Source organism: Castanea sativa, chromosome 9 (assembly GCF_040712315.1).
Source record: "Castanea sativa cultivar Marrone di Chiusa Pesio chromosome 9, ASM4071231v1".
Classification (NCBI taxonomy): domain Eukaryota; kingdom Viridiplantae; phylum Streptophyta; class Magnoliopsida; order Fagales; family Fagaceae; genus Castanea; species Castanea sativa.
The window spans coordinates 19,671,646-19,693,741 of NC_134021.1; the positions used below are offsets into that span (position 1 = coordinate 19,671,646).

General features: G+C 36.0%; 2 protein-coding genes across 3 annotated transcripts; one reads left to right on the plus strand and one right to left on the minus strand.

Annotated features, from left to right (window-relative positions):
- The first annotated feature begins 3,954 nt into the window (after positions 1-3,954).
- Positions 3,955-8,245, plus strand: LOC142609523 (protein SCARECROW-like). The gene is made up of 3 exons (XM_075781120.1): positions 3,955-4,122; positions 4,650-6,628; positions 7,653-8,245. Exons 2-3 carry the CDS (start codon positions 4,692-4,694, stop codon positions 8,107-8,109), a joined length of 2,394 nt encoding a protein of 797 aa, XP_075637235.1. The 5' UTR covers positions 3,955-4,122; positions 4,650-4,691; the 3' UTR covers positions 8,110-8,245.
- A 4,372-nt stretch (positions 8,246-12,617) lies between these two features.
- LOC142611131 (putative galacturonosyltransferase 7) lies at positions 12,618-18,174 on the minus strand. 2 transcript variants are annotated; one of them, XM_075783170.1, is made up of 10 exons: positions 17,988-18,174; positions 17,575-17,606; positions 17,431-17,487; positions 17,277-17,336; positions 16,464-16,545; positions 16,310-16,359; positions 15,915-16,213; positions 14,507-14,864; positions 13,869-14,414; positions 12,618-13,483 (listed from the first exon to the last, which is right to left on the minus strand). In XM_075783170.1, the coding sequence occupies exons 1-10, from the start codon at positions 18,172-18,174 to the stop codon at positions 13,205-13,207; spliced, it is 1,950 nt and encodes a 649-aa protein (XP_075639285.1). In that variant the 3' UTR covers positions 12,618-13,204. The 2 variants fall into 2 exon arrangements, with proteins under 2 accessions (XP_075639285.1, XP_075639286.1); XM_075783171.1 differs by having other exon boundaries at positions 17,255-17,336; positions 17,988-18,143.
- Between the last annotated feature and the right edge of the window lie 3,922 nt (positions 18,175-22,096).

A 22,096-nucleotide genomic window follows, 5' to 3' on the forward strand; every position in this document is an offset into this window, starting at 1 on the left:
TTTAAAGGACTGTTTATTTTTTACATAAAAGGTAACTTACTGCAAATTCAATACATAAAATCAATAATAGATTATTCCTAGAATTTAAAAGAATGCTAAAGTTCGTTTTAATAAATGACTAATTGAAAATGTATTAAAAAATAATTATTTTGTGTCCTTTTTCTTTGGTATGTATTGTTAATAGAATGGGTAATAGCTTTATTTTGTATATAGAATACCAGTATATGCAATGCAAAATTTTAATAAAAAATTATATGTAAATAAAAACATGTATTTTAAGTATTAAATATATATTATAAATTAAATAAAAAACTATTTTAAATGTATCTTAATAATTAATAATAAAGAATTTAATTGATGCACTTATAACTTCTAAAACCCAATTTTTATTATATTTTGAGAAAAAATGCTAGTAGACTTTATTCATTTAATATCATGTTATACAACGAGAAAGAGAAAAAAATGTCAATAATGACCTTCTTATTCTCTTTTGCAATACCAGCAAAAGCTAGAATAACACAATTATATCTTAAAAGAAACAGTAACGTAAGGACATACTAACAAATAGATTTTTTATAAATCAAAGTAATATCCTTCAAGATCTAGCCACTTCCAAAGAACATATCCTATCTAAAAGGGAGTGACTATTTAGCAGCCAAAGGTCTAGAAGAAACAAGTTGATCTTATTGACCTCCATGATCTCTAGCAGCCAAAGGTCCGGTATGTGATTTAATCTTTTAATTCTCCTTATATTTGTTATTCTTAATTTTTATAAAAAAAGTTTCATATTTTATCCCCTTAATGATCTTGATTGAGTATTTTTTTTTTTAGACGATTGAGTAATATCTATGTCTATAATCTAAATCTCCACCTATTTTGCAGTTAGATGATCCTGATTGAGTATCCATCAAAAAAAGATGATACTGATTTAGAGATAGAGACTATCTGTGATTTTTATCGTTATCATTAGATCCAGTAAAATAAACCAAGTACTTGTGTAAAGTGAGGTGTGGATGTGGATGTGCTTTGCCTAAAAATAAAAAACTGCGACATCATGGCACATACATACATACCGCACTTCAATGGCTCACAGGACACGTCACAGTTCACAAATAAACTTTTTTTTTTTTATAATCCAGTTCACAAATAAACTGGAAACGAAGAAGTCCTCCATTCTCATTCTGTAGCTAAAATAAATGATACGAGCACATATTATATATATATATATATATATATATATATATATAAAAAGAAGAAAATCCAGAAAAAGAGATGAGCTCATGAGAGAGAATAAAGGGCGGGGACCATGTGGACACGAGGGAGGTTTGCACTCTGAAGAGTGGAAAAAATTAGAACAATCAGCCAGATTTATAAGATTACTGAAAAGGATTTATGCGGTTGAGATCTTCCTGATCTCGATGGATCGGACCTATTTTGGGAGGAGCAGTCCATGTGTCTCTCTCTCACGTGTTTACTTTGACAGACCCCTCTCTCTCTGTAGAGCGAAAAAAAAAAAAAAAAAAGTTGAAAAGACTTCTAACTTTCTACACGCCAAACTTCTACACTGTATCCTTTTTTTTTCGTACTCCTAAAATTAAAAAAATAATAATAATATAAATATTTCAACTCAACTTTTTTCTTGAAAAGTGTGCTCTTTATTATTTTGTTTCTTTTTCCGGTTCTCTGCGAGTTTCAGTCTCCTATGTGACCTGTCCTTCTCACTTTTTCTAGTTCAGTAGTATTGTTTATTGCAATATCTTTATCGCTACTGGTGTGCCGGAGTCAAACAAAGTCCCAAGACCTAGTAAAAAATAAAATAAAATAAAAAAACATAGTACATATTCAAGGTGAAAAAGTTGACAGGTAATGATGCAGCTGAAAGCAAAATGTCAAACACTACGTTTCAATTTTGGGGAACTGAGAGAGAGAGGTTTGACAGCCCTATCTCCTCCTTCTCCTCCTATACCTCTACCTCTACCTCGATCACAGCACTACCCCCGATTTCTTTTCTGTCTTCTTCTTCTGTAGCCTCCTCTACTCACTCTTGTTTGTTTTACTATTTATTTTACTTCCCAACTTTTTAACGCTTCTAAAGTAGTGACTAGCCAGTGAGACAGCTTTAGAACATAAATGAGCACCGTTATTACCAAAAAAAAAGTAAAACAAAATTGACAACATTTCTTAGACCCACTTTTTTATTTCCTACCATATTGTAGTATATTAACAATATGTCAATATACATAGATCTACGCAGACGATCCAATTAATGGCATTCTAAAGTCAAGCTAAAGTTTTAAATATTTGATTTGGTTACTTTTGAAGTCGAGTCATGTGATATGAGGAAAAATTTATACCACAGCAGATAAGCTTAAGAAATTTTAGTTGGACCGAGGATTATTGGACAAATCGCACAATTTTTTTTTTTTTTTTGAATAAACATAATCCCTTTCAAAAATGAAAATATTCTACGACAGAGAAGTAAAGAACTATTAGTACATGTCTTGCACTTTGCTAATAACGAAGCAAGGAGAAGATATTATTATATCTTTTATTTTTTATTTTTGAGAAACAAAGAGCAGATAGTATTATTTTGTTGTACGGGGCCACGTCTCGGAATTAGCATGAGATGTTTTTCGCTATATGCTTCCAAATGTAAATTAAAACGTTTGTGTGGGAAATGAAATCGAAAGTGACCTTTATGAGGCGAACACATAAAATTTCGCTTGAATTACGCATCGTTTTCTTCAAGCAAAAAAGTGAAGGGTAGGCACACCCTATATTTGTTTTTTTGGCCCACAGCTTCACCCCATCCAAAACACACTGGTTTTCAAATAGCAGTTGCCAAAAATGAATTGATCTTACATAATTTTCAATTTATTGTTCCAGCGAATTGTTGAATAATTCTCCGGACAACGCCTTTCCTTTTGATGAACTTCTATATGTGCCTTTCTTTTTTGGGGTGATAACTGACCAGCTATGTCATTCTAGTTGAAGAATAGCAGACTTGCGAATATCTCTTCCGTGTAAAAATAAAAAGGAAACAGGTTGATCATTTTACCTTCAGCATGTCAGTCTTATGACACGAATTACATTTTCACTGACCAACTTCTTTTTCTTTTTTTTTTATACAGCAGCCAAGAATTGACCCACTTCTATTGTCTACTATTTATTTGTGATAATCAGGTAGACTTTGATATTTTATGTCTTCTGGTTCTGGAAGGTTCAACCTCAGTAATTTGTTTTTCCATATATTGTAAACAACCTCGCCCGAAAAGAACAAGAGGAAAAACAGAAAAGAAAAGAAAAGAATGATGGGCGATGATAAGAAGACTTGGAATTTTATTATGTCATTTGAGTAAATTGTTACACAATAGTTTCATCAATCAAATCGCCTCAAATTATCCTGCTATTAAACACATGAGTAGTTTCACATGCTATTCATTCAAAAGGATTGACCTTTGTCAATCTCAAACCAATTTTCTAATGAGTACGTCCATCCATTTTCTATTTGCTAAAAATGCTTAGTCCAATGGTTATCCAACAGTAGTTAGCAATGAGTTAGGCTTTTTCAAATCAGTGTCCAAACCTAATGGTTACATACACAAGGTAATATAAGGTTTGCCAACTAAATACGTGACGTCTCCCAGTCATGAGCTATAGTTAAAGAGTGCCAGAAATAAGGGCTTTTTATTTTTATTTTTAAAACAACTGGCAAACAGAGATACGTTGAAGTGTTCGATTATGGCGGGAAGGCAAGTCATACAGTAATTGGAACATTGCTTGATTGATTGCATCATTGTAAAAGCACTAAATCCTGATTCATGCATTGTACTGCAGTTTTTTTTTTTTTTGGGCCTAAATACTTAGATGTGTATTGGAAAATGTGTGGAACAGTGTGCGCTGACAGCGGTGATAAATGAAATTGTAATTATTTAAATTAACGGGAAGATCGGGTTTGGCCATTCAAAAACGCTGGAGCTGAGGATTTTTCATTGTGATTGTTCCAAGTCTGATTGTAAAAGACGTCAAACACTCAACGACGAAGCAGGGAACAAAGTGGCCATTATTTTTTTATGTATTTCAAATCTCCCACAGGAATATACACAGACAGCGTTTAGCGGGGTAAATTACTTCTTTCCTTATCAGTTTGTATAAGTTGGATCGCTTGCAAATGCAACCCAACAAAGACATCAATCTGTGTGCACCATTTCATTACTTCCTATTTGCCAGTTACAATAAATTCATCCACACAAAGACGCATAGCTAACTGCCATCACCACCACCACCACCACACCAGCTAGCCTCGCCTTCCCCACCCACCCACCCCACCCCACCCCCCCTACCCTTTTCTTCTCGGTTATGAAAAAAAATACAGAAGCATCCAAAAGGTAAGGTTGAAAGTTGAGACTTGAGAAAGAGAGAGAAAAAAGAATCCCAAAGCCGCTGTCTCAATCCTCACACCGTTATCTGCTTGGATGCCCTCTGCATCGATCTCAGGCAACACACACAAATGCTCTCTTTCAAACTCCATTATTGTTAGCAAATTTGTACTCCTAAAAATCTCATACACTACTAGTACTAGTAACTTCTTATGAGGAAGCACTTACACCACAGAGCCTTAATTTGTCTTTCGTCATAAAAATCTCCAGGGTCACTATTTTCCTCATTCGATAAGCAGCCCGTGAGTCTCCATGACTGCTTGTACTTGGCTTGATGTTGATGTCAATGGCGGTAACAATAGCAACAAAAATACAGATAACAATAGTCCCTTGACTACAAGTGCCTCCAACAACAACAATAATAGCAGCAGGAGGTCAAGGTGCTACGAGGAACAACCACGTAATCATCGTCATCATCAGCTGTCTAACGGAAAGATGCTGAGAAAAAGGATGGCTTCTGAGATTGAGATGGAGGTTCAGACATCCTCCACATGTACAGCCCCTGATACCAACAAGAATAATGATTATATTAGGTTTTCCCGGCGAGCTGGCAGTAACACTACCACCGTGAATGGTAGCTCTAGCTCGTTTCAAGTTGCTGGTAATAATAATCATGTCGGTTCAGTGGACAACTTCCCTGCAGCCGCTATACCAAATCCAAGTCAGACCATCAACTACTCCACTATGCTACCTTCTTCCACCACCAATATGACCAGTATGACGTCAGGTGGTGGGTTTTTATCTTGTGTTACTCCTCCCAACTTAAGTCCTGCGGCCCAGCCCCAAATAAGCACTACCCCTGCTGCTGTTTCTGTTTCTGTGTGTGGGTTCTCAGGCCTGCCCTTGTTTCCTTCCGAAAGGAGTCAAAATACTAGTAATAATACTACAACCAACAGCAACGGCAACAGCAACAGCAACGGCAACAGCAACCGCAACCGCAGCAGCAGCAGAAGCCTTCCTAATAATAATAATAATAAGGCGAGTGCTTGTGGTGTTTCCATGGAAGACGGCTCGGCGTGGATCGACGGCATCATAAAGGATCTAATCCACAGCTCCAACAACGTGTCTATTCCACAGCTCATCCAGAACGTGAGAGAGATTATTTTTCCTTGCAATCCTAATCTTGCTGCTGTCCTCGAGTACAGGCTTCGCTCCCTAACTTCAGCCGATCCCATCCCAAATTATGTGCCAGCAGCAGCGGAACTCAGGAGATCAAGGGCTACTGTAGTGCAGCAACAAGCAGGCCAACAGACTCCGCTGCAGCTTCCTGTTTCGACTTCTGAAGCAATGAATCAATTGTATCTGCACTGGGGAATTACACCCCTCCCTACCGCTTCCCCTAGCCCTACCGTCCAAGTTCAATTGCAAGATGAGCAACAACAACAGGAAAACTCTCCCCCTCCAGATACTGCAATATTAATGCCGCCTACTACTACTACTAGTGCGACCACCCCAACTAATATTGTCCATACAACCAGAGAGAAGAAAGAAGAGATGCGTCAGCAGAAGAGGGATGAACAAGGCTTACACCTCCTCACCTTGCTCTTGCAATGCGCCGAAGCTGTTTCCGCTGATAATTTTGAGGAAGCAAACAACATGCTTCTGGAGATTTCCGAACTTTCAACGCCTTTTGGTACTGCCGCGCAGCGTGTGGCTGCATATTTCTCCGAGGCCATGTCCGCAAGACTGGTGAGCTCGTGCCTCGGAATATATGGGTCGCTGCCCAATTCAGGCCATAGTTATAGCCAAAAGATGGCTTCTGCCTTTCAAGTATTCAATGGCATCAGCCCCCTCGTCAAGTTTTCGCATTTCACAGCCAATCAGGCTATACAGGAAGCATTCGAGAGGGAGGAAAGAGTTCACATCATTGATCTAGACATCATGCAAGGTCTCCAGTGGCCTGGTCTCTTTCACATCCTTGCTTCTAGACCCCGCGGACCACCTTATGTGCGCCTCACCGGCCTAGGAACCTCCATGGATGCTCTCGAGGCTACTGGCAAGCGCTTGTCCGATTTCGCCGAGAAATTAGGCCTTCCCTTTGAGTTCATTCCTCTCGCAGATAAACCCGGCAATTTGGACCCAGAGAGGCTTAATGTCAGCAAGAGGGAAGCCGTTGCTGTTCACTGGTTGCAGCATTCCCTTTACGATGTCACTGGTTCCGACACCAATATGCTGTGGCTTTTGCAGAGGTAACAACTATGACTAACGAGTTACACTACTTATGATCGAGTTCTACATATATAACTACTTTTAATTTTAAACACATCATGATGATCGCCTCTTTTTCGATTCCATCTTTGCCTTTTCGTTATTCACATCTAGTGGAAGATCTTTACATTGGATTACTGTCGTTACATTGGAAGATCTGTACATTGTATCATTTACTGTCTACATTGGCTGGTTGATTGCTTAAATAAGTTTTCTCCTGTTCAGAGTTCCAGATAGTTATTTAGCTTGTGCTTCTAAATGTACAGGTTAACTTTGTCTTTTTGGTAGGTTTTGTTGGTTTTGTGGGCTTCTTGGCCTAGTAGTTTCAATAGTAGAATGACCTTTTAGTCTCTGTATAGATTGTGTTTTTTGTTTCATTTTCAATAAAATATATAGCATGACGGTACTGTGTACAGATAGAATACATTCTTGAAAATCTGCTTGCAAGAATACGATACACAATCACTTATAAACACATGTTTAAGCTTATACTACACTAATATTTTTCTTAACATACTAAAAGAATGGTTTTCATCATATTCGTGCCCATTGATTTTGACTAGTTTTATGAAATGACATTTTAATCTGTTCCCACGGAGATGGTTCAATTTAAGGCCCATTTGATATTATTGTTTAAACATTACAACGTGTACTTTCACAACATTTTTTCACTTATATGTAATTTCTAAACAACGTTATCAGAAATTTCTTGCTAAAAAATCCTAACTCTTTTTGTTTTTTTTTTTGGGGGACTAAAAGAAAATTTTGTTTTATGATTGAATCTACACAATATTTTGTTTTATGTTAAAATCTACACCTTTGTTGAATGCACGCAATAAATGACCCGAGGCCCAGTTCTTTTGCTTGTAATGCAGTCATTTTCACTCAATATCATCCACACACACACACACAAACAAACAAAAAAAATCTACACAATACTTTTATAAAGATTGTATATGTTAGATTTTGACAACGTTTATATATGGGGGAAACGAATTTAAACAGATTGGCACCAAAAGTTGTGACGGTGGTAGAGCAGGACCTGAGCCACGCAGGTTCATTCCTGGGAAGGTTTGTGGAGGCAATACACTACTACTCGGCACTGTTCGATTCACTCGGGGCAAGCTACGGAGAGGAGAGCGAGGAAAGGCACGTGGTAGAGCAGCAGTTGCTATCGAGGGAGATCCGGAATGTGCTGGCTGTTGGGGGCCCATCGAGGAGTGGAGAGGTGAAGTTCCATAACTGGAGGGAGAAGCTGCAGCAGTGTGGGTTCAAGCCCCTCTCTTTGGCTGGGAATGCTGCCACCCAGGCCACCCTGCTTCTTGGTATGTTCCCTTCCGATGGTTACACCTTGGTTGAGGACAATGGCACCCTCAAGCTTGGTTGGAAAGACCTTTGCTTGCTCACTGCTTCTGCCTGGAGGCCTCCTTTTCCTGCTACTACCTCTACCCATCACTATTGACTCCACTTTTCTCATTCTCACTATATGCTCATGCTCTGTTGTCCTTTATTTCTTTGTTACTTCCAACATTGTTCAGTTTATTACTAGCTATGCTCCCTTGATGATTTAATAATTCAAACTGATTTCATTTTTGTTAGATTAGATTAAATATTATACACTAAAAATGTATTCGTTGTCACCGTTATTTAAAATTTTAAAGAAAATATATATAATTTTATAATGAAATGGATCACTGGACATTCGGTCCAAGTGATACCTCATTCTATTTCTACATAGGAGTTGAAGGTGAGGAGGGGATAGAAGTCGGACAATTTCTAACCAATAAAAAGAAACTATGAAATGAGTCTCTGTTTTTTATGTAAAATTGAGATGGTCATATTTCAAAGCAGTGGCAAAGCAATATTTCATTCTAGGGAAGTGGCAAAATTTAAATATGGTAAAAACATTTATACATATGATATATACCAATATAAGAAAACTCACAGAAAGATATAATATTCATTATACTTCTTTTATGTTATAAGGTGTTTTTTTTTTTTTTCATGAATAAAATATTTTAAAATTTTTCAATGTCAATATTCAACTTAAACTGGTATGTTTATGTAATTTTCTCAAAAATTTATTGCTAATATTATATACAAATTTTTATGAAGGAAAATAAATCATTACATAAAGGATTTAAGGTTCTATTAGTTTTCTTTTTAATACACACATTTTATTTTCCTTTGTTTGTTTTTATCTTTGTTTTCCTTTTATAGATTTTTGAACCTAAGGAGATTTTATTTTTTGAATGAATTTGAAATATAAAACAGATAATAGCATTTTGATTTTAATTATGATATAAAAGAAATTTATTCACAGAAATATACTTAAAAGAAGTTAACCAAAAGAGAAGGAAAAAAAAATTCAAATTATTATTAGGCGGTGGTCGGGAAGGGCGGAAAGTAAAAGTTAATAAGTACTAATTTGTTTAGTTTTGGTGAATTGGGAGCATATTGCCTAAGCTATAAATGAACGAATTGTATATGGAAAGCTTGAGCTCGAATCAAGAAAAATTTGTTGATGTTCATTTGTTTAGTAAACAAGCCTAACTCTATCACAAGTTATGAAATATGCCAAGTTCAAATAATTGTTAGTAAACAAACTCGTAAATATAAGAGCTCAATTTGACTATATATTATAGTATATTTTTATACGTATACTTATCTAAAAATATATTTATATAAACTTGAAATTGGAATGTATAAATTTGCAAATAAGTTAATATGATATTAAATTATTGTGTATAGTTTATTGATAATATAAACAGTTCATTCATTGTAAAAGCTCAGAGATTTATGAAAGAGTAAAACATTTTAACCATGATATTATCATATATAGAAGGGAAAAAGTTAATCAATTAACTCATGGACAAGCTCAAGTTTGCTTAACAAGAAAATGAAACAAGTTCCAAACATGTAATCTTGTTTGGTAATGAGCTCTCGTTCGAAATAAAATTAAATAAATAAGTTTAAACTTTTGATATTCAGCTTGGGTTGACTTGTTTATAGCACTATCTATTACGGAAAAAGTTTGCCAAACTTGGTTGTAGCCTCAACTCTTACTAAAAAAATTAACATGATTATATATTTTAAAAATGTAACTATTGGATTGTATGTTTTTAGGTTCTTAACATACATGTCAAATTTCATATCAATCGGATATTATTTACTATTTGATCCATAAACTAATTTTTTATGCATAATGTTAAACTAAAAACTTGAAATTAAAACATTTCATTGATAACACAGCTATTAATCTTTGATTTTTGAGAAATTTTGCAAGCATAGTGGATTTAAGAATAAAATGTAATCCAATGGTAGATTTGTTAAAATTCACATTTAATAAAAAGATGTTAAGAGAAGTTGTAGTATTAGACTACTATAATTAAGTTTGTAGCTTTGTCTATCTATTACTCTCTCTCTAACTCCCTAAATTTGCCTATGTTTCAACAACAACAAAAAAAAGTTCCTTATGAGATGATCTCATGAAATCTCTTTCTCATAACATGGTTGATCCTTCAAGTATGAGTCTTTCAAGAAATCTCTTTCTCACAACATATGTTTATCCGTCGAGTAGGGGTCTTACATATTATGAAATACGCTCATTTCAAAGGGCTAATTTCTTCAAGTCTTACTATTCATCCCCCCCCCCCCCCCCCCCTTTTTTTTTTTCTCCCTAACCTTATCCTCGTGTTCAAGCAGACAAATTATTAAGTTAAAAACGAAAATCGCTAACAATAGAATTATGCAATACATTTTAAAAACTAATATTTCTCATTTCAAAACCTGACTTTCAACTCAAAATGGATTACTCCACACGTACACAAAGAGAGAACAAAAGAAAATAGCAACATGAGAACAAAATAAATTTAAGATAAATACACTTGACCACTTTAAATTATATCTTACATTACACTTAGCACCCTAAACTTTTAGAATGCACTGTTAACACCCTAAACTATAACCTGTATTACACTTTGCGCCCTACCGTTAATTTTGCAGTTAACTTGGATGAAAAATCAAAGTTAAAAACGCAAAGTGTAATTGAGAGTATAGTTTAGAGTAGTAAAATGTAATTTCTCATTTGTTTCTAAGGATTGAGAAGATGGAAAATTTAGTCTTTTCACATAATGCAATCAAAATAACGGTAGAATTAACGGCGGGGTGCAAAGTGTAACATGAGTTATAGTTTAAGGTGCTAATCATGCATTTTAAAAGTTTATGGTGCAAAGTATAATTTATGATGGAAAAGTGTAACTTCTCCAAAATATTCACACAGAGCCTATTATAAAAGCATAACATACACTATGAGAAAGGCCATAAGACGAAAATGAATCGGGAAAAAAGTTTGTCCATATTTTTTTATTTGGTAAATGAGCTAAGTTAGTGTCAACTATTAAGCAAGTCCTGCTCAAACAAAATAATATGCTTGTGAACAGATTTGTGAAATATATATTAATATATTTTTTTATATGCAAACATGTATAAAAAATATATATTTATATAAACTTTAGATTAGATTTTATTAGTTTGTATATAAGTTTATAGATATTAAATTATTATTTCTAATTTATTGATACTATATATATATATATATATATATAGTCCAATTTGTATAAAAAATTATATATGAATTTTATAAGTTTATAAAAAATACCTTTCTATCTAATTAAATCAAATAATATAATTCTAAATATAATTTCGTTATTTTATAACTATAAATTTGTGAAGATGTAAAAATTTTAGTATGATGTTTACTATATATGGGAAAAGAAAAAGTTAAACAACTAGTTTGCGAATAAGTTAGAGATTGTTTGGTAAGAAAATGAATTCTAACTATTTCATTTTACTTTGAAATTTAGAAGTTCAAATATAAAAATTAAAAGAAGTTTAAGATTGTTCATTTAATTTATTTTGAACACAAGTCATGCTTGATCTCATCACTTTAATGAGATTAGTTATTTAAGTTTGATTCATTTTCTAATCAACAAGCTTCATCTTGTTCATAAACTACTTGATTACCTATTTTTTGCCCTTCATATATAGAAAACACTATGACTAAAATTTGTCACCCATTCACAAATTTAGGTAGCGTTTGGATTACATTTTTCGTGCACTGCGTTTGCGTTTTCCTTTTTTTTTTTTTATTATTGAGAAGCACATGAACGTGGGACACAGACCTGCCAGTAGGTCCTGTGCACTGTTCACGAGACCCACAAATCTCTTTTTTCAGCAACTTTTTCATTAAAAATAAGTCACACGGCACTATTCACACTTTTTTTTGATACAAGATAGAATTCTAATCTAGCCTAATCTAAGTGTATATGTGTACGAAGCTTCCTTTTGAAAACTTGAACCCTGGCTCTTGCCCCCCACACCCCACAAACAATTATTTTCCTACAGTGTTTTCAGTTTTCAATAAAATAAACAATATTCAAATGGACCCTTATGCAATAATAAATAACTAAATTGCAATGAAATTATATTATTTAAGTTAATTTAATTGAGTGGCTTCTCGCTATGAATTTATAAAATCTAGATTCACCAAGCTTGTATTATCAAGAATTTCATATATTTTTTACAACAAAATATAATATTTATAGTTCTCAAATTACCAATAATAATTTGATGTTTTATGAATTTGTTTAGAAAAATATAATTTCACGTTTATGTAAATATATTTTTATACATGTATATTTAAATCAATCCTTATATACATAAGCTTGTTCATGAATATATTATTAAGTGTGAATTCATATCTTTTAATAGTTGAGTCTAAATTTAAGTTTGAATATAAACAAACATGTTTTCCGAGTCAAGCCTCATATTATTTATAATGCGATCAATTTGTTAATGACCTTACTTAACCTTATAGCCAATTCAGATGTAATGATAGTTGCAAACACCTCCCCCCCCTTTTTTTTTTTTTTTTTGAGGGGGAGAAGGGGGGTGTTACTCCATGACATATATTGCAAAGAAATTTTTAATCCATTAACATTCTCATGACCGAATAAAAGATTCGTTCAAATCAGATGAAGTAAGGCCTCAAATGATGAGTGGAAACTGAAAGATAGACAGACATTACACTACTAGCTTTCCTACCAACAATCATTTACATCATGACTGACAATTGAATCCCCTTGGAGCAAACACTCAATCACACATTTGCTGGGTTGAAATAATTTATCATGGCTTCCTCCATTCCACTCATTCACTTCACCAAGCTAAGAAGCAGAGAATAAAGCTCTTCATATCATTCCCCGCATTGTCCATCAAATAGCATACCTTAAATGCCCAATAATAGCAACTGCAGCTGTCAAGAGTGAGCTAGATCTCCTCTGCTTTGCCAGGGAAAAAGTAAAAATATTCAAGTGCTCTTATTTACCAAAAAAATTGAACAATGTCTTTGTATGGCCCTCTCTTCCATTCAACTCAATACTCTCTGGAACAACTAGCTGAAAGAAAATTTCTCAGCACCCCGAAAATGGACATCCCCACTTCTTGATCACTATATTTGGAGGAATCTCAAGGATTGAATTCCCACCATCAGCACATTATGAATTTACATTGCACTGACTCAAGAACTGATCTTCTCGACTCAAATACTTCTTCCAGTAACCTCTATATTTTGGAATTCCCAGCTCGAGCCAAGGCTTCATATTACCATTATAGTGCAAAACTGCAGCTTTTGAAATTGCTTGGATATCAATGCCATAGTCATGTCCTAGCCCAGACAGTAACCAAGTACCATCAAGGGTATAAATTAGGTCCTGAAAGCTTAGCAAGCTTGCATGCAATGCAACAGCTTCACTTGATCCCTCATGCATGGCCAGCTGCAGTTCATGTTGATTATGAAGGCAAAGAGTCAGAAAATTTACATTGCTCAAGAGTATAGTAGCTTCAGCCATTGTTCTAATAATTATTTGTATAACAATTGAAAAGTTCAACGTTATTAATAAATAGAACATGCAGAAATAATACAGAATGACCAGTCCTTTTGCCTGATTTGTTGTAGCTTAGTGAAGCACAGCATTTAAAAGAAGATCAGTGGTGTCGAGGGTTTACCAGACCAATTAAAGAAAATTGAGGGCCATTGGCTTTTTTTCATTATTTATTTATATTTTTTTAAGTCAAATTTATAGGATTGTCAAACCACAAATAGTTCCCAGCATATTCAAAGCGCCAAAATCTGTAAGGTATAAATTCAGTGTCACTCACCTCATGCATCAACTTTCGGTAAGTTTCAGTAAGATCTAGCTCTCTCCACCTATCCAGATCAATTACATTCAATCCAGACATCCAAGCACAAGATTTTTTATCGTAACTGTTTTCACCCAAATATTTCTTCAGTTGACCCAACCTCAATGAGCAGAACTGCACAGCGCCATTAACTTTCCCTTCCATGTTGAGGCTCCATAGTGCTGACAAGTCTTTCTGAACAATAACATCATCATCCAGAACCACAACTTTCTTCAAATTCTGGAATATTTCAGGGAGAAGATAGTGTGAGTGAGAAAAAATAGATATGTATTCTGTTCTAATAGGAGCCATTGGTGGACTATCAACATTGAGGAAAGAAACACGAAATTCCTCAGGCAGGGAAAGATACGATGGAGTTGCCTTGATATGGCTGTCCAGCTTAAGATGTTCAATGTTTAACACTTGAACCGTGGCTTCCTTGTAGGTATTTCTCAGAAACCATAGTTTCATTGCAAAGTAATTCTGCCCATCTGTAAGCACATGAAAAACCTGATTCCTGCTTTCCTGAAACATAGCAGGATAGTCAATCAGTTTTGCGAGTATACATGATGAAAATTTAAAAGTAAAATGTGCTCAGTAGAATGTCAGAAACATACTTTTGCATGCATAACAGTTGAGTTGATTACTACTGATGAAGCAAGAACGTTATGGGAGAATATGACATAGTGGTGCAATGTAGGATCTACATATTTTTCAGCCAAAGGGAGTTCTGTGTCATTTAAAGGTGATCCAAAATATTCTACTGTCAATCTCATTGACAGGCAGTGAAGACTCTTTGGCATAGTCTGGACTGCAAGTTGGTAGAGGAAGGCACTCTGTTTCATGTGGAAGTTAGCTTCGTCCTCAGTCATATCATATATTTGTCTCAATTTCTTGTCAACGTTGTTGCAGTCCACAAGAAAGGATTTGGCTTTGGCTATTGCAGCTTCCATCATCTGTAACTTCTTAGCAATCCTAATAAAAAAATTTTGTTCTTAGTGTGTTGAACAAGCCATGTTAAAATTTCTTATAATAGAAATCCGCAGCACTTGCTGAAACAAATGATGAAAAGAATGAAAACTTTGATCACTATCTGCCAAAAGATCTAACAAGCTACTGCATTGACAAGATATTTTACGTCATATTAATCTCAAAGTCATAAAGATGCTAATCTAAAAGGTCTGACTATCCTCATCCCATAGCATTACTAGGACACAGTTCTAAACAGAAGTTTTTGTATACAGATTCTCAGGCAAGTATTTTCAATTCTTATGTATAACTGTCAGAGTATTTTAGATGTTACTTGTCACAGCAGCTTGACCAAAAATCAAAGCATTTCAAGGTCAGTACAGAAAATCTAAAAAAGTGCAAAAAATAATGCTGCCACAACATGCTCTAGCATAGCATGAAACTGTCAGCAATATGTTTGAAAGGGATCTAAATAGCTTAGTTTTACAAATTGCAGTGACCAAGCAATTATATATAAAAAAGTTCAAGTAGAACTGGAAAGAAAAAAGGATGATAAAAAAAGAAACAAATGAAGCTCAATAGAACATTGTTGGGGTTGAGAATAGAGCATAACACAAAAGAACATATAATCAGAGTGGGCTTAAAGGGCCTCGTATACTTTGTAGTTGGATGTAACAGCACCGAAAGTAAAACCAAAAGCATTGGCAGAAGTAGATCTAATATTATCAAAATAAAGAACATATGAGAAAGAATAAGCACTAATCAAATATGTTTCCACTATAGTCTATATTTAACAAAAACCCAAAGACAAACAGTTCCAAGGTCTTACAAGAACACAAAGTGAATCTAACAAAAGATAACAACATGTGTCAAAAGAAAAAAAAAAACATTAATACAAATTAGGAGTTTGTTTAAGTAAATTTGATGTTTGCACTTAGAAAGTGGACTGCAGATGGCAAGAATCAATCTTCTTTCCATGCTAAAGCAATGATCATTGCTTTATTGGTTGCTATTGATGAAATATAAGGTAAATAATGAAAGGTTACCATCACTTACTGTGGTGGAAGATCACCATCTGTAGAACTTTCACTAAGAACACGCTCTAGTTCTTGAATATTTTGCCTCAATTCACGAGACAACTTGTCCTGCCTTGGAAGTTTTGCAATACTAGGATAGTATGCTCTAGCTACAAATAATTGGTCCTTCAATTTTTTCACCATAGAATCCTTCAAATCTTCTCTGTGTTCTTTACGCCAACGGCAATAACTACCAAATTTAAACTCACATAATTTTCCAACATCATGTACATCTTTTGTATATAAGGGGACTTCAATTGCAGCACCAACTTTAGTATTCTGTCACAGATTTCAAATCAATCAAGGAAGCCATACATGCACCAGAAATTGATTAGCATTTAACAGAAGTTTACTGAAAGAGTGATGCATTCTTACATTTGCACTGGGAGGTGATTGCAGAAAGTTATGTGGAGGCACTGGAAAGCCTGTAGATAATTAACAATAGAAACAAGAAAATATTGAATCAACATCTTTTTAACAAGAAAGGTTTTTGAAAGCAACACTTTTCAGATAAGAAGTTCAAAAGAACCTTCTTTTGGCTGACTATCGTTCACAGAACCCCTATCAATGGTTTTATACTTTGCGTCATTGGTAAAGTCTCTAAGAACATCCTGACACACAGAATAGAAGATGACCAAAAAAATGATTTTAGATGCCTACATTACAGAACATAGAAGTCAATAAGCTTAGATATCGACATTCTGGGATCAGAATGAATGCCAATCTCTTTTTTTTTTTTTTTTTTTAGTAAATGAATTGCAACACACTCCCATAAATAATAAGAACGCCTAAACAAAATTACATAGGAAAAAAGAGAAAAAAGTCAACAAAAAAAAAGAAAAGAAATAATTACTGTACATATGTCCATGCACCTTAATGATTCTCATTATATCATTCAATACTAGAAACTCAAAACACCCCCACCCCAAAAAAAAAAAAAAAAATCAAAATTAAGAATAATTCCAGCAATGGCTAGAAGTCCCTCTTAGCAGTCGCGTCCATCCTACCACACCTTGAATGAATGTGGCTCATATATCCCCAAATCAAGCATATCCCCAAATCAGAATTAGAGCCTTTCAGGACTAATGTTAATGTATGTAGCTTATGACATCAAAAGCAATATTAATCTTTGTAAAAATGTATACATTTCAGATTAATGTAAGGAAAAACAAACTCCAATTCTTATCGAACAATGAGTAAAAGTAAAAGTAGGCCAGTTGCAATCTAACGATTCAAACTGCAAGCTTTATGTCTGACAATTTTCTAAGCATAATGATACCAGTTTCAACGATTTAACAGTGAAAGAAGTTAAGTATTGACCATCAGAGCATTATGCATGAACCTTTGGAAGAGTAGGTCCCAATTTTCTAATAAGTTCACGTACATGGATGGATTGATCCCCCTGTTAAAAAATCAAAGCATGTGTTTTTAGCCATCCGAATGAAATCTGCAAATAAGTGCTAGTATGGCGTAATGGTGTGAATAAGATGCATTACCTCAGACTCGTTCCAAGTGTTTCTGACATGGTAGTGGTCAAATTCTCCAAAACCATTCTGATTTGCACGAGAGAGAGTCAACAACATTGCCAAAAAGAATTGAAAGCACAAAAAAAATTTGAAACCCTATGGCGAAGTACTTACTGAAGCTGAAGTTTGTTGTTCAGACAAATATCCTGCAGCAGATGCGAAAATGTTTTATAAAAAATGGGGGAAAATGTAGTAATGCGATGGAGCATAATCATGCTAAGTAAGTATCATCCATATAGTGTATATATAGTGCAGCAGATAATGATAATAATAACAATAACAATAATAATAGATAATTAGAGATCTGGGACTAATTAAGATTGTGAAGCTAATATAATTAATAAAGTTAGGACTTCCCCGAATCTAGCAAAGTGAAAAAGAAATCTGGATCGATCTAAAAAAAGAAATGGAGAAAGGAGAGATTGTGATTGTGCCCTAAATTAATCAGGAAGAAGAAGAAGAAGAAGAAGAGGAGACAGATCTAAATTAAAAGAAGTTAGATTGAGCAAAAGCAAAGTAGAAAGTACCCGGAGGCGCAGGACGAAAGCCATTGTGAAGGCCTAGCAAAAAGGCAAGAGGAACCAGCATGGAGAGGATAACGAGTCCCAGCACTCCAATGACAAGGCCTCTCCATCGCCTTTGGCTTTTCAACCCTAATCCTAATCCACCTCCACCTCCACCTCCACCCCCACCCCAACCACCCCCGCCCTTCATTTTTCTCTTTCTTTTCCCAAGAACCAACCACCGTCACCGTGTCTGTGTTTATTGATATTCGAACAATTTCAACCACCTCCGCCACCAATTTACCGCCAATGCTCGTCTCATCACCCACTAAAACCACTCTTCTTTTCCCCCCTTTCCCTCTGCTCCGTTTTTAGATTTTTAAGTTTTCACTTTGCTACAAAATGCAATTGCAAACGCATCACTTTTTGAGTATTTTTACTTTGGGTGAAATCCACTTTTGTACGTCTTTCTAATTAGATTTATTTTACCTCAAATGGAGTATATCAATATCACCAAATTTATGATTTCTTGTTTTTAGAAATTCATGATTTTTTTTTTTTTTTTTTGTTGAGATTTTGGGAAATTTAGGATCAATCAACATGTGAGTTTGCTTTATCATAAAAAAAAAAAAAAAAAAAGTGAGTTTGCATTTTCAACATTTGGGCCCAAAACTAAAATCATTTCCAACCTTTAAGCCCAAACCTCTTGCATTTAGGCCCAAACTCATGCCTCAAACAAGCCCAACCTGAAAATCAAACTAAATTCACCTAAGCCCAACCTGTGGACCCATCAGCACATAAATTTGCAAAATTAAACATTGACCCCAAACTTTTCCAAAATTATCATTTGACACAACAATTTTCTTGAAATCACATTTTTAGCCCTAAAATTTTCTAAATTACAAATTGGCCCCTAAAATTTCCAAAATTATAATTTGACCCCACAACTTTCATGAAATTACAAAGTGACCTTTATAAATTCAAAAATTGCACAAGAGCCCTTGAGGTCAATGAAATAATTAAATTATTAAATGACTATGTTTTCACATTCTATAGGAACTTACTCATTTTGTATTCCTTGTTATTTCTTTGTCTTTTGCATGAGGTAAAATACTTGGGAAAAATAATTGCTCTTGGTATGCTATGCCATGTAATGAGGTAAGTGTTGGAAAAACATAGCATGGTTAATAAGAAATTAATATTTTTTATGTTCACTTGAAAATGTTATTATAAGTGGTAAAAATCTCAAATCCCGCATAGGAAAGGAAAGAGATAATATATAAGGTTTATATGCTCATGAGTTGGATATTGGGTTGGGCTTTTGGCATATGTGGACCGGGCCTACTTGTCCAAATAATAATATTTTATTATTTTAATTTTTTGAATCAGTTAGTCTGTGCACAACAGTTATTACTGAAACAGATTGTCTGTTCAATAACAGATTCAAATCCTCTAGATTTCCTAGGATACTCTACCAGTAGATTTCCTTAAATCCTAACCACTCTTTAATGATTTAATGGTCAAGATTCTGCCATGTCAGCAATCCACTAACAATATTCTTCAAATAATAAAATAATGTTGCAAACAAAACAATTAAGATTATTGTTAGTAGAATGCTGACATGGCAGAATCTTGACCATTAAATCATTAAAGAGTGGTTAGGATTTAAGGAAATCTATTTGATAGAGTACCCTAGGAAATCTAGATGATCTGAATCCGTTCAATAATGTATAATTTTTACATAGTCCCTCATTCATAGAAAAAAAAAAATTTAGAAGAAAAACTCTCCCTGCGAGAATTTTTTGTGCATTTTCATTTTGTGTTAAAGAGAGAGCAAGAGACATTGAGTAGTTCGCAGAGCACGACCTTGTGTGTTTCGTTTTCATGTTGTAGATCATTTTATCATGGGAGGCAGAAGTCTGTAAGTCTTAAAGCACCAAAGTGATTGTGTGAGGAGCGAAATCTGCTTTAAGGAGATTATGTCAAATACAAGACTTGATCTGAATAATTCATTCTTCACACATTTGGTCTGTGAGTTTTTAATTATTTGTAGATTTCTCTTTATATATGTGTGTGTGTGTACGGGCCTCATCCCCCGTCAAGCCCAATCTCCCTAAGGCCCATGAAGATTAACTCTTATAAGAGCACCGCACTGATCACACATGGTAACGCACATGCCGTCCGAGGGGTTTGAGCTCAGAGTGCTCAAAGCAGCTTGTGGCGTGCCCTTGCCGAGCATAGAACTTACAGGTGGGGTTGGTCCTAACGCCACTATCATTTTCTCCTTCCCGTCACCAAACATCCACTTGGGTGAAACAGTATTGGACCTCCCTTCCATTACCTAGGGAACGCCCCTGCTGAGCATCAAATCCAGCGGTGGAGCCAGTTCCAATGCCACTCTCATTTCCTCCCACTCCCAACTAAACCTCCACTTATGGGTAATAGTATTAGACCCCTCCTTCCACCCACCAGGGAAATAATCATGACCGTTCCACTAAGTTTGGCTATAAATAAGCAGGGAAGATTTAGTTGAGGAGGTTGGCAATTCCAGAGTGGAAAGACTAAAGAAAGTAATATTAATCATCCCTAAGGAAGAAAGAGGAGTGTTAGTGAGAAAAGAGGGAAGACTCAGGAAACAGGGCAGCCGAGCATAGCGCCACCCGTGGTAGGAAATCCAAAAGTCCACCATACAAGTAAATTGTGAGCCCAAACTCCTCTTAGGCCCAGTAGCCTTATTTTGGAACGCACAATTGGCGCCGTCTGTGGGAATCTCCTACGTAGCTGTAGTGCTATCTTGGCACGCTTGCAAGAATGTTTGGAGGTGCGCAGGGAAGTCATGCAGAGAGCGGCACTAGAGGGTCGTCATGGGGGTCTACATGGCGAGAAAGGAGGCAAAAAAGGCAGGAGGACAGAAGGCACGAGGAGGTAGAAGAATCAAGGCTCAGAGAAGGGTTGTACCAAACCCTCCGGACAATGTCTGACGCCTCGGGCCGCAGCCACCTTGACAGAAGAGACCAGGAGCTTGAGTAGAGGGATCAAGAGCTCGAACGCCTGCGTAGGACTGTCAGGGATTTGGAGTTGCAAGCACGGGGTCGACGCAGGAGAAAGGACCAGGGAGAACAAAGGGAAAGGTTAGTAAGTGTGGGGAATCGTCGTGAGGCAGGATCTTATCAATCCGGGTCTGGTAAGCACCGCGACCGTTCGTGAGAGTATGCGGACCGTGAATCGACTTCCCCTGACGCGGAGTGACCACGTAATGCGGCCATGGATACCATGAGCCGAGCATTGCGTTAAGCTGCCCAGTCTCCATTTTCTAGAGATATCAAGAGCGCACCTATGCCGAGCCAGTTCGCACGCCCACCGTTCAATTCCTACACTCGGAAGACGGACCCGGTAGAACATGTAAGTTAGTATATTCAGATGATGTCCTTACACTCCCATAACGATGCATTGATGTGTAAGGTTTTCCCCTCAAGCTTTGGCCCTACTGCTTTGAGGTGGTTCAACGGATTGAATAAGGGTTCGATCCATAGTTTTTCGGAACTGATCCAGGAGTTCGGAGTGCGGTTCATGACTTGCAGCCGGGTGCCGTAGCCCGTGGACGTGTTACTATCAATGAAGATGGGGGCTGGAGAGACCCTTCGCAACTACGCTAGTCGGTAGTGGGAGTTGTATAACGAACACCTTTCGGATGGGCTTACCCGAAGAATCCGGGCTGAGAGAATCGTTGACCCTAAAGCCTCCCGAGGATATGAGGCAGTTGACGAGGCGTATCGAAGGGTACAAGCGCTTAGAAGATGATTGGCTGCAATCCAAAGGGAAGGAGCCGATAATTAGTTATCCTCGGAACAACGGCTTCAACCCCGGACACAGGAAGGATTTGAGAATTCAAGAGCCAGGCCCGGCGGTTGGGGGAGTCAACGCGACGTCCAAGGAGCCTGTACACCGCATCATTGATAGGATAAAAAATGAGTCGTATTTTAAGCGGCCAAACAGGATGGCGGGCGACCCGTCAAGGAGAAACCAGAATTTGTATTGCACCTATCACAGAGATAAAGGGCACACCACCGAGTAGTGTAGGGTGTTGAAAGATCACCTGGAATAGTTGGTGAAGGTGGGGCATTTGAAAGAGT

Bases quoted from the DNA above. Each gene is read 5' to 3' on its own strand.
- LOC142609523 (XM_075781120.1), top strand. From the start codon at position 4,692: ATGACTGCTTGTACTTGGCTTGATGTTGATGTCAATGGCGGTAACAAT. The intron at 6,629-7,652 runs GTAACAACTATG...GAATTTAAACAG, and splicing joins ATGCTGTGGCTTTTGCAGAG to ATTGGCACCAAAAGTTGTGA.
- LOC142611131 (XM_075783170.1), bottom strand. From the start codon at position 18,174: ATGAAGGGCGGGGGTGGTTGGGGTGGGGGTGGAGGTGGAGGTGGAGGT. The intron at 14,865-15,914 runs GTAAGTGATGGT...TTTTTTTATTAG, and splicing joins GATGGTGATCTTCCACCACA to GATTGCTAAGAAGTTACAGA. The intron at 13,484-13,868 runs GTGAGTGACACT...CATGAACTGCAG, and splicing joins ACCGAAAGTTGATGCATGAG to CTGGCCATGCATGAGGGATC.